The sequence below is a fragment of the Hesperophylax consimilis genome, chromosome 21 (genome assembly GCF_061612785.1).
Source record: "Hesperophylax consimilis isolate HC1 chromosome 21, BYU_Hcon_1.0, whole genome shotgun sequence".
Taxonomy (NCBI): Eukaryota; Metazoa; Arthropoda; class Insecta; order Trichoptera; family Limnephilidae; genus Hesperophylax; species Hesperophylax consimilis.
Genome location: NC_142856.1, coordinates 30,869,429 through 30,882,042, shown reverse-complemented (window position 1 = coordinate 30,882,042; position 12,614 = coordinate 30,869,429). Strand labels below are relative to the sequence as shown.

General features: G+C 32.7%; 1 protein-coding gene across 2 annotated transcripts in view; it reads left to right on the top strand.

The window, feature by feature from the left end:
* The window catches only part of CARPA (Carbonic anhydrase-related protein A), a 178,336-nt gene that overhangs the window by 59,447 nt on the left and 106,275 nt on the right, over positions 1 to 12,614 (top strand). For both annotated transcript variants that reach the window (XM_089644778.1, XM_089644777.1), the window contains exons 2-5: positions 3,603 to 3,916; positions 5,510 to 5,557; positions 7,882 to 8,018; positions 11,348 to 11,539. In XM_089644778.1, coding sequence (XP_089500904.1) covers positions 3,817 to 3,916; positions 5,510 to 5,557; positions 7,882 to 8,018; positions 11,348 to 11,539 — 477 coding nt within the window. In that variant the 5' untranslated portion in view covers positions 3,603 to 3,816. The remainder of the gene's footprint in view (positions 1 to 3,602; positions 3,917 to 5,509; positions 5,558 to 7,881; positions 8,019 to 11,347; positions 11,540 to 12,614) is intronic.

Genomic DNA, 12,614 nt, shown 5'->3' with positions numbered 1-12,614 from the left:
CAATAAGTTTACCGCTCCCTATTAGACGTAATCTATTTTACCTCTCCCTATTAGACGTCATCTATTTTATCTCTCCCTATTAGACGTAATCTATTTTACCTCTCCCTATTAGACGTCATCTATTTTATCTCTCCCTATTAGACGTAATCTATTTTATCTCTCCCTATTAGACGCCATCTATTTTACCTCTCCCTATTAGACGTCACCTATTTTATCTCTCCCTATTAGACGTCACCTATTTTACCTCTCCCTATTAGACGTCATCTATTTTACCTCTCCCTATTAGACGTCATCTATTTTATCTCTCCCTATTAGACGCCATCTATTTTTATCTCTCCCTATTAGACGTCATCTATTTTAACTCTCCTTATTAGACGTCATCTATTTTATCTCTCCCTATTAGACGCCATCTATTTTTATCTTATATGGAAAGAAATACTTCAATGGCAAAAATCCTATTTTTCTGTCACTCACAAATCCCAAATTATCATTATCATATTACTACTCAGTTTCACCGGGGGTAAGGATTAGTCGCTATCTACATCTGTGGAAATAATTAGATTTTGCGCGATGACGTTTGTCAATGTCGTCCTTCAAACAGTAAACAATTTAAATTTATTTATTTTACTAACTAATTTTAGACGTTAATTAATTACTTTATTCGAACAAAACCCGATTGTTAAATTTCATCAATGACTTTCATTCGCCAATGATTTTGACACCCCTAAGGGATTACCACTCCAAATAAGGGTTTGGTCGCTCGCTATTTAAGGGTGTGTTCGCAACAATGGTTTTCATGCAACATTATTGCACGCCGCCTAGCGACTGACAGCCAACTATTCTGAATGATTTCTTAAATTTGGCATTTATAACGAGAGTGGTATTTCAAGTTAGAAGTTGATGCCAATAATATATTTTTATTCAAAAGAGAAAAAAATTATTGCGATTCAAATCTGAGGAGTTTATTGAAGAAAGCAAACACTTTGTGGTATGACATTATGTAAATAAAAAAAAAAAAAATTTGCTTCAAACCACTTCATTTGAGTTATATAGGTCAACCGGTTTCAGTTTATATTTCCATTGTCCTGAAGAAAGTTGAGTGCAACCGAAACCGGTCGACCTATATAACTCAAATAAAGTTGTTTAAAACAAAATTAAAAAAAATAATTTTTCTCATTAGTTATAATTATGAACTGTTTTGGAACATTTACATAGAATTAAAATGATTATTTTTTTTAAATAGCATTGGGAAGCGCATAAGTATTAACGATGTTATTAAAAATATGCACAGGCATTTGGTTTATCCATCCCTAGACAGTAACGACAAAGAAAAAAAAGAAATATACAAAATAAATAAAAAAGGAATACATTTTTTTTAAAATAAAGTTAACTACAACGCAGCTAGAGAAGGAAGGTTTAATTTGTTCAATTTCGTCGAATGATGTTTGAGTACTTGCTCCCTTCAAGTTCTAGCTTCCTCACAAGCAGCGTAATTGTGCGGATTCGCTATATTATGAGTGTTGATAGCATAGACATAATGATGAATAGACTAACCGATCGAATAAAGGGGAACAAACCAAGTTGCGAAGAGCGGGGGGGGTGGGGTGATCGTTTACCTTTCCATGATTTTTTAATAAATAAATCTCACAATACAAAGTCGACTTGCATTGTAACAATCACTATTTAAACGGCGAAAATAAAATTTGCTTACGAATTAATAGTCCTCACAAATACCAAATCCGGTAAACAAAAGGGTATATTTCCAATTTTTTTTTTAAACTGTTTAGTTAGACACTTTTACAAATGAGTAATAATTTACCTACCTAACTCATTTTTAGAGTCGTTGCGCTAGGCGGTTCGGTTTAAAACGAACATTCAGATTCTGCGTTGAAAAGTCCTACAACAAACGGTGCTGCAAGCTTCTGCCTTACTTTAACAAACTTAACATTTTTTTCGGAGGGTCTGGTTATTTCAATGTGCGCTCTTCGGCGGTCAAACGTACGACTACTCTCATAATTTATTCGAATCATTCTCGAATCCTCAAGGTAATGAAAAATGTTAAGGAAGCTAAAAGTGTTGCAGGGTTATGCCTGAATGTTGTATAATTCAAATTTTAGCACGTCGGTATTGATGTTCAATATCATTATTTTAGAAGTCTAAGAAATTTTCACTAGATATAAAATGTTAAAATTTTATTGCTAATTAAAATAGACCAAAAATGTATGTGTATGTTCACGTGGTTTACCTTCAGTTTGTCGAAGTGATAGAATGAATAGATTTGATGTTAGGGTAAGTCTATCAATTTGGATTTGGGTGTCTATGGTGGAAAGCATAGAAAGTAGACCAAATGACACTATGCCAATAAACATAGATATGTTATTTAACAAATATGTTTTGTATGTACGTATATATATTTTTTAAAGTCAGAGGTAATTTATTAAATTGTATTATTTATGTCGTACTGATGGTAGCATTCCTGAAAAAAAACTGTATTAAATATGTGTTTTACCAAATCGTTGAATGTCAAAAAAACACTGTGGTCAAGTTAAAAAAAAATCCAAACGAGCTAATGATTCCAAACTTTTTGGCTTAATCACTGCCGCAGAAACTGACAAACATAAAAACAGTACAACGGAAATAATTAACAATGGTAAACATGATATTTTTATGATACCCTAATGACTTGAAGTATTTCGCGGGTACCGCCATTACCTACCCCCGCTAATGACAGCCAGCCAGCCCGTATCGAGTTAGGGGAGGTTTTCCGTGTATAAAATCACAGGTATAATGGATATAAATGTCGTGCTTTTTTCATTAAAATGAATATTATATTTTTTTTGTTTATGATATTTGTTGATTTTCCTTAAATTTCACGTAACAAGAGCGCCACTGTCTGTAAAGTATTAAGAAAAGGGAACTATGTCACCACTCGGTTTGGTAGCTTTGTGAGGTGGTTTAAGATAGTTACAATATTCTTGTGAAATATTAATTTCTTTGCTACAGGTTCAACTAATAGTAGCGCCCTTTAGGTGATTTTGCACAAAAACAGCGCTATACAAATGATTTATTAGAACTACGCTAACAAATTTTAATTGCCATCATCCAAATTCAGCTATAGAACGAATTAATTTACCTAGAAATTTAGGAGGTAGAGGTATAGTCAAAATAACTTCTTTGAAACATAATCAGGTAGAAATACTAAGAAATTTTGTTCCATAGGAAAGCTCATAGCTCAGAAATGCACAAAATAATTTGCAAGGCAGATAGAAACATTACACCTTTAAATTTATACGATGAGAATGCCAACATTTTTATAAATCCCAACCAGGAATTATTAGATTCCTGGTCAAATAAAATTTTACACGCAAAACACTTCAATTATCTCAACCAAACGTATGTTGACAAAATTAAGTCAAACAAATGGTTGAATTTATACGACGAGAATGCCAACATTTAAAAAAAATCATTATTATTAGTTACAATTTCTGGAATTTTACTTTCTTTGTCACAGGTTCAACCTATACCAGTCACAATATTGTTCTAAAATATTAATTTCTTTATTTAAAATAACAATATTAACAACATTATTTTCTTTGTTACAGGTTCAGCCGTAAATACAACAGATGCCGACCGAAACACCAAAGTATGAGTGATTGTGATTAAAACAAAACCTTCGTCAATTAAAAAGCCTAGATTTCATTAAGTGAAGAGCATTCAAAGTTTTAAACATGATTAAATAAACTTTTAAAATTTTATTGAACAATGTTAGTTTTGAGAAGTAAATAGTTACAAGTGTTTAAAAAATAATTCTGTAAAATGATTCCGTCTAAAAGACTTAATAATAGTAAGAAATTTTGGTGTAATCGGGGAGGGTGGTGTCTTCTTCTTCTAACCATATTTTCGTTTCTCATCACAGGTAAGATATTATACAGTAAATATTTGATAAATATATAAGGTGATGGCCCCAAAATCTGGCAAGGCTCCAATAACTACAATATATTTAATAATAAAGTCTTTATTTGTAAAATGAACATAGTGGTGCCAACTAACAAAAATCTTTGATATTATTCTAATCACTAAATCAAATATAATAGCAGAGTAGAGTAAATATAGTAGTAGATTTAGTAAAAGAGTCGTTGTTAGTGAATCTGGAAGTAAATTTAGCTATGCCAGTAATTGGTGTTATAAACATCACAAAATTTTCATTTAACAATTTTTTATTTTTATTAATTTTTTTCTGTTTTTCAAAGCGAATACCGCACAAGAGTCTCAACTGCTCCCAGCTGTCTGAAGTCAGTGAGACTATGGCAATCCCAATTATTGTGGTATGTTGTGAGGCTGATAGTAGTGGACAGGGGAAGGTGAGATAGAGAAGAGGTAGGTGCGGAAGTACCTGGATATCAGATCTGGTCACAAAACACGGCGAGAGCCATTTGCATTCATTCATTCATAAAAAAATTGAAATTCAAATAGATGTTTCAATTTGTGAGGCGGGTGAGGCCTGCCCACTGTAGCATACTAGATCTGGAGAGGCTGGTTTGGGAAGACTCTTTGACCTCACCATCACCAACTGGTCTCACAACCCATCGCCTTGCGCCGCAGTGAGAGAGATATATTCATATGTCCTTTACTCCTAGATTCCTACCCAACCCTCATACCTTTTACTTTCCCAGAACTACCTCTCTTTCCTTAAAAAAATACCCCCTCACACAGAATCACAAAATATGACATAGACCCTGAGAGCAACTATTTTCCTCATATCCTACTGTGTGGGGTTATTGCAAAAAAACTAGCCAATCACGGCATCTCCGTTTGAAAAAGCTTGTTATCTGCCGTATTTGGGGAATGAAAAGATCCCACTTAACTGTTCAGATCTAATGCAAAACATATCTAAAGCCATTTGAAGTAACTTGTAGTTTCTACATAGTGGTCGATATTGTAATAATGTGTGCTTTACATTCTTAAACGAGGTGCAAAGAGTTACAGAGTGGTAATACTCGCAGTGTCGCCCTGAAGATAGACTACGATTCAGAATCAAAAAGATGCTGAAAATCGCTTAAGCAATATTTTATAAATACATGGAGAAAAATGAAAAAAATGGTCATTTATTAAAAATCCGCTTCCTGATAAAGCGAAATGCAAAAATGTTAGGATTTTTTAAAAACACGTGTTTGGACATCGCGACAAATATATGTGTTATGTAAGTATTTTATGAAGTTTGTAACGTAACCTAACCTATAAAAAATAATTTGAAGAGATTATTAATAAATTAGTAATGTTTTTTATCGGGAAGTTTTCTTCTTATAGATCTGATGTGCCAGGTATCGCCCAATTATTCCACAACTCTCTCCTTTCCCTACTCTCTTCATGCTCACAACGTACCCCGATTAAGGATGCCATAGTCCATGCTGGGTCTGACAGTTAGAACCTTTATGCTGAATTCACATTTATTTATACAATTAAGTGCATTTCATTTTTAATTGATTTCTCGTCTCCTTCTTAATTTCAGATATAGCAGCAAGTTGGGAAGAGTGGTGGACCTACGATGGAATATCAGGTAAACATCATGCACAATTAAAAAATTAGTATATCGACTGTGTTTTTGTAAAATACATCATGGCACATTTTTGGGAATGTTACTTTGTGGTTACAGTGGTTTCATATAGAATTCATATAGACCGGTCAGTGGTTGAGTGGGCATAGCGCTTGGGTCTCACCCGAGCGTCGCGTGTTCGATTCCTCGGCTGGCTAAGTCCTCCATCACAACACAAGCAACATTTTCGGCTTTCTGTGGTGGTAGTAGGAGATTTTCAAACATTGTTGGGTTATCCGTGACCCGGGAATGTTTGTCTTTCTTTTAAATAAAAAAAAAAAAAAAAAAAAAATAAAATTAGACTTCAAAGTACAGCATGGGAAAATAATTTTTTCTAAGTTATTTTTTATACTTAAAACTAAATGTATACGTTAAAATTATTTTTGGTTATTTCGAGAAAAGCGTAGACGAAATTACTCGTCCCTCAAATATCTCAAGATTTTTTTAAATAGTTTTACGCATGCGTTAATATTTTTTTCTTTAAAATTCTCATTTTGTGGCTTTATGGCTTCTGTTCATTTTTATTCTGTTCTTCCAAAGAAGATATGCAATCCACTGGCTATTAGACAGAACATAATTTACTTAAATCAGATTGATTCTAAGTTATGGATCATCAACCAAGATCTAATATCAAAGATTTTATTAAAAATAATTAATGAGAACGCATTCCCACTGGTACGATACTGATTACTTTTTTTAACTTAAACGTAATATTGTGTAGTTATTTTTTATTTATGTTGTAAACTGCTGTAAACTATTTTAAACTGGTGTAAACTGTTTTAAACTGCTGTAAACTGTTTTAAACTGCTGTAAATTGTTTTAAACTACTGTAAACTGTTTTAAACTGCTGTAAACTGTTTAAACTGCTGTAAACTGTTTAAAACTTCTGTAAACTGTTTTAAATTGCTGTAAACTGTTTTAAACTGCTGTAAACTGTTTTAAACTGTTTTAAGCTGATGTAAACTGTTTTAAGCTGCTTATGTTATAAACTGCGCCTGCTCTCAATATGAGAGTTCATAGTAAGACAGGCACAACATACCACCCATATAATGGAATGAATAAAGTAAAAAAAGAATTCACCCTAAAAACCTATTTAATTTAAATAGGTTTTCCATTTCTTTAGCTAACATAACATTGCAACAAATGGGTGGGTAGAATTCTTAAAATCTATTTTTGAAATGTTAAAGAAATTAACATTAAATTAGTTTGATTTTTTGGAGAGGGCATCTCAGATAATTCAGTGGCGTAGCAACAGTAGTTGAAGCCGCCTGGGGCCATTAGTTTTTTTGTTTGTTTAAAGGGTTCAGCTACACCATAAGTTACATCATAACTTTTTTTAAAAGTTAGTATTGCACACTGTACATAATAGAATACATAGGTAGAAATCGCAATTTTTGTTGATCTTGTTGTTAAATCCCTGCTTTTGACGTGTTTTTGAAGAATTGACAATATTAAACCTCCCAATTTAAACACAATTTTTTTATATTGAATTATCATTTTTTTCGAATGCCGATAAATCTGCGTTTACATTTTCGCACAAATAAGAGATAACAATTATTAGAAGTTACCATAAGTAATTATCTATGTAATATAATTGTTATTACCTACCTCACTAGGTGTGATCTTTTCTAAGGTAGGTGACAGGAATGTAAAGTAAACATATTTCATTGAACATGATATTGACAAAAAATTAGGAAATTAGGTTATTTAAAAAGAAGTAAAATAATATAAAATGAAAATGCAAGACATATAAGCAATCCAAAAAAATAATAAGTTTTAGTATAAATAATACCTACCTAATTGAGAATAACTCGTGTTTATGAACAACATTTTTTTATAACAGACGAATCAAGAATTTACGGAATATTCTATTTTCAGTGATAATTGCGAAAAAAAGGGAATTCTTTTCAATACCCGTGTTTGTGGTAAAATTCTAGTAAAACGTATTTTACAGACTTTTGATATTGTCATTATAAAAATATTAATCACAAAACAAAAGTGACTAATAAAGAGATGTTTTTTTCTGATGGAATCATGGTTTTTTCATGTCGCGTGGTTCAATTGTTTATTTATTATAAATGCACTTAAATGCAATTGGTTTTACACTCACTTTACGGTATAGTATTTGCGCAACCAATAGTTGTGGCAGTATGGAGATACAGTTAATAGGTTTACCCGGGATCCCTGAAATTTATCGATACGACACTGTGTATGATGAGAATTGAGTGAAAGATAGACATGAATAAATTCGAAGGCCTTTAATATTAAACTAATGTCATTTTTTTAAGGTCCAAACTTCTGGGGTCTCATCAACCCCCAGTGGAACATGTGCAACAAGGGAAGGAGACAGAGCCCCATCAACGTGGAGCCTGAAAAGCTGCTTTTCGACCCGGGGCTCAGAAATATACACCTTGACAAACACAAGGTGAGATATTAATACAGAAATATACACCTTGACAAACACAAGGTGAGATATTAATACAGAAATATACACCTTGACAAACACAAGGTGAGATATTAATACCGAATACTTTCTGTAGGATCGAGCGTCTAAATATATGAAAGTGACAGCATGATTATATGGAAGTATAAATGAGCGTATCCGCTTTGTCTCTCGTATATTTTAAATTATTACTTTCGAGATTGTTGGTTTTGTATTACATTGCACGTAAAATATTCGTTATTATTATTTTTTTACAATTAAAAATTATTTTAGATGTTATGATTTTTTAATGATAAACTAATGTTTATAAGACAAGGTTTTATATGTAAAGCACAAAGGATAACAAATTTTAATAAGCAATAATTAGTCGCTTAAAATATCCATACAAATTGAATATATCTCCCGAGTAAAAATAAATGCCGCCGACGGGAATTGAACCCTCGCCTTCTGATGTCCGGTCAGATGCTCTGAGACCAATGAGAGAGATATTTTCAATTTGTATGGATATTTACAGCAACTAATTATTGCTTATAATAATTTGTTAAGATGTTATGGTCGAAATAGCTCAGTTGTTTGAGCACTTCCTCTGCAAAGGAAAAGATCCTGGGTTCGATTCCCAGATACAAATGAATCTTTTTCAATTTCACGTTTTTCGTTTGAGAGTAGTTAATATTGTCTTCATTGATTTAATATTACAATTGTAACTCGACCGTATCAACTTACATCATTCCATACGTTTCTAGAGTTCCCATTAAAACACCATGAATTTAATTTATCTTGGTAATATGGCTTTAATGATTTAATATTACAATTGCTAACTCGACCATAACAACTTACGTCATTCCATGCTTTTAGAGTTTCCATTAAAACACCATGAATTGAATTTTATTGATATAGTATGTACATAATTAATTAGTGTGATCAATTTACTAACAATTTTTCAAATTTTTCATCTTCTTGTAATTCTCTAACTTCTCCATCCTCTTCTTGCAACCCAAACCAGCTTTACATCATTTTTCTTATTTATATTATAGTAATGTATAGATTCTGTTCAAACTGTAAAATTCACTCGCCATAACACAGGGTCATGCCTAGCATGGAGGGTGAAATATCACAAAAAACCACATGTACTCTCTAAATCAAGTATCAATAAAATAAATTAACATGAAAAAATGTTCAATAGCTGCTCCAATTTCAATAAATGTGCCTTAATAACAAGGACGAAATAAACTAAACATTTTTTTAAGGTATGGGATATTTTATATGTAAAAGATTTAATGATTAAAAAGCATCGAAACGGGTGCGCGTGTTGACAATAATTAAGAGTTAAATAACGTAGACGTGTTTCATTTACGAAATGATTAACTAACTAACTAACCAGCTTTGAATTGCTGTTTACAAGTATTTTTACGTGTTGGTTTTTCTCTACGTATGCAAAGGATTGTAAGCCTTAAATAGTTCAGCTATCCCGTAGCCCTTTACAATATCAACGTCATTTAATAACCACCGCCAACTGGCAAGTCGCAGGAACTAACTACTGCATAACCCTATACTGTACTGTGCTGAAGGCTGTATTGCAGGCTCTACTGTAGGCTGTGCTGGCAGAGTTTAAGCAAAGCAAAGCCTCGTCGGGTCCCCTAATCCACCGGAAGCCCCTTGTAACCGGAAGTAGCGCTGGTTAATATTGCAGTGCAACTCCTGCGCGTTAGGGCAGACATCCAACCGGATATAGGAACTTTAATGATGTCAATAATCCTGCTCGTGGGTGGTAAAGTTTTTAAAATTAAAAGATTTTATCGAATATTGAAATGATATATTTGGGCCAGTTGCAATTTTTATTCCAGCAATTGAGGAGTATTTTCATAAAGAAAAATATCAACCAAAAAATTATCGTGAGACTACTCTACTCGAGGGTTTATATTTTATAATGATGTTTAAATGCAAATTCAATTAACTCTTATACATAATGAATAATAAGAAATACCAAATTAATTTGTGAAAATCAATCTTAATTTAAAGAAGTCGAAAATTGCACAATTTTATCTCAAAGCAAAATACCAATCCTTCTAGTTCTACAATAAAATGATTATTCAAAAAAAGGTTAATCTTTCAAAGTACCTAATAACGCCTAAATAAATATAAAAGTTCTTATTCAAAATAATAATACATATCTGAAATAAAGTTTCTTTTTTAAATAACTGGGGGCCCACTCAAATACATTGAAATATGATAATAATTGCTCTTCTACTTTATATAACTATCTAATTACTTCACTTTATATAACTACTTTTTTACTTCACTTTATATAACTACCTAATTAATTCACTTTATATAACTACCTAGTTACTTAACTTTTATATAAATGTAGGTACATAGATGTTTCACTTTGTGAAAAAATATGTACCTACATTATATACACATAAATCAGGAAAATAAATTCATTGTTGATAATCTAAAGTAGTCATTTCGTAGACAAGTACAAAAAATATTAGAAAAAATTAAACAAAAAAATCATTTGGGGTAGATATTTCCCTCTGTGAAAACGCTCCTCGTTTACTACAGGGTTTTCCAATAAGAGGTGTTATTTTGATATTCAACCGTAAAAGATCAATGGTTTCGTTGCTTGTGTGGCACGTAGCGCCGTCTTGTTGAAAGTAAACGTTGTCTAAATCAATATCATCCAATTTCAGCCACAAAAAATCATGAATCATCTCTCGATAGCGCAATCCATTCACCGTAACTGTTGCTCCAGCCTCATTTTCGAAAAAGTAAGGTCCAATGACTCCGCCGGACCATAAAGTGCAACAAAAAGTCACACGTTGAAGATAAAGAGGTTTTTCAACAATAACTCTTGGGTTTTCCGAACCCCAGATGTGAAAATTTTGCTTTTTGACGAAGCCACCTAGGTGGAAATGGGCCTCATCACTCAAGTGAATTTTAATAATTTCAATGCATTGTTGAAGCGTGTATCGTTCAATTTTTATTAATGGCGTAGATTTTACTTGACAAGTTTCAAAAAATGACAGCTTCAAAAGTACCATCTACCGAAATAGCTGGCTATTCAAAATAACACCTCTTATTGGAAAACCCTGGAGTTAAAATAAATGTTTGAAGTTGATATGCGGAAGTGGACATAGCATCCAGGGCCAGTATTACACAAGAAATGCGACGAGACGTTGTTTGTCAAAATGTACGACGTTTGCCGTGTTGCCAACATAGCGATGTTAACGTAGGGATGTTTGAATAATAATCGATATTGTGAAGGTGTCTGGCTACAATATTAACGAATAAATTGAATTGTTTTTGTGTAGGTGAGCGGCATATTGTCGAACACCGGGCAGTCTCTCGTATTCCGGGCAGACAAGGACTCGAAGCAGCACGTAAACATCTCCGGAGGACCGCTGGCATACCACTACCAGTTCGAGGAGATCTACATACACTACGGCACGGAGAACCACCGCGGCTCTGAACACCACATCCAAGGGTACTCGTTCCCTGGAGAGGTAAGACCTATTCCTTAACAATTTAATATTTTATTTCACCGGTCGGTCGCTGAATTGCAATCGCGTCTGTGTTCCAACTAAGCGTCGTCGCGAAATCAATCAGTTTCTTTGCAAACAACATTTTTGCGCTTACCGTGATGGTAGTAAGAGATTTAATTTTTTTTGAGTTTATTCTTAACTCGGGAATGTTTGTTTTTCTCATCAATAAAAAAACTCTGTGTTCAATTTATAGAAATTGCTTAGTGACATTAGTTCAATCAAGATGTACATTATTTTTTTTAATTATAAGCAATAATTAGTAGATAATTAGAAAATATCTCCCGATTAAAAATAAATACCACCAACGGGAATTGAACCCGTGCCTTCTGATGTCCGGTCAGATGCTCTGTATCCACTGAGCTATGTCGGCTTATTTCCAACCCGCCAAATGATTCAATATGTACTAGTACCTCAATCAACAATTACTGCCTATTATATTTTTTCTCCTGTAAACAACCAACTTTATTTTTGTAGGAAAGGCTTTGTTAGTGCTAAATTTCTCACTAGATGGCGTCGAGACATATGATATCTTCATTTATTGGTGAAATATTTTTGACTTGTAAAATATTATTATTTGACAAGTAGATATTTTCAATTTGTATTGGTATTTCGGATGACTAATTATTGCTTATAATCATTTGTTATCCTTTATGCAATGCATAAAACCTTGTCTTATAAACGTTTGTTTATCATTGAAAAATAATAAATTAATTTCTTACTTATTTTAAGTCCTGTTTCAATTCGAGCACTTTGTATTTTGATATATTCTTATTAAATTAGCAATATTTTATGCAGTTAGTTTTCTCCGTGTAGATTAGATGGTATTATGTGGGGAGGGTCAATATAAGAACACACGGTCATGTTTAATTAAAGTGATTTACAGATGCTTTCATGTTGTATTTTTTTTAATTATTAATTTTTGATTTTATGATGTAAGGACTGTACAGTACAACAACCTGTAAAGTTTCCACTATATCTATATGATTTCTTCCACTTAACAGATAACCCCAGGACACTTATAATATTCCGTCACTTG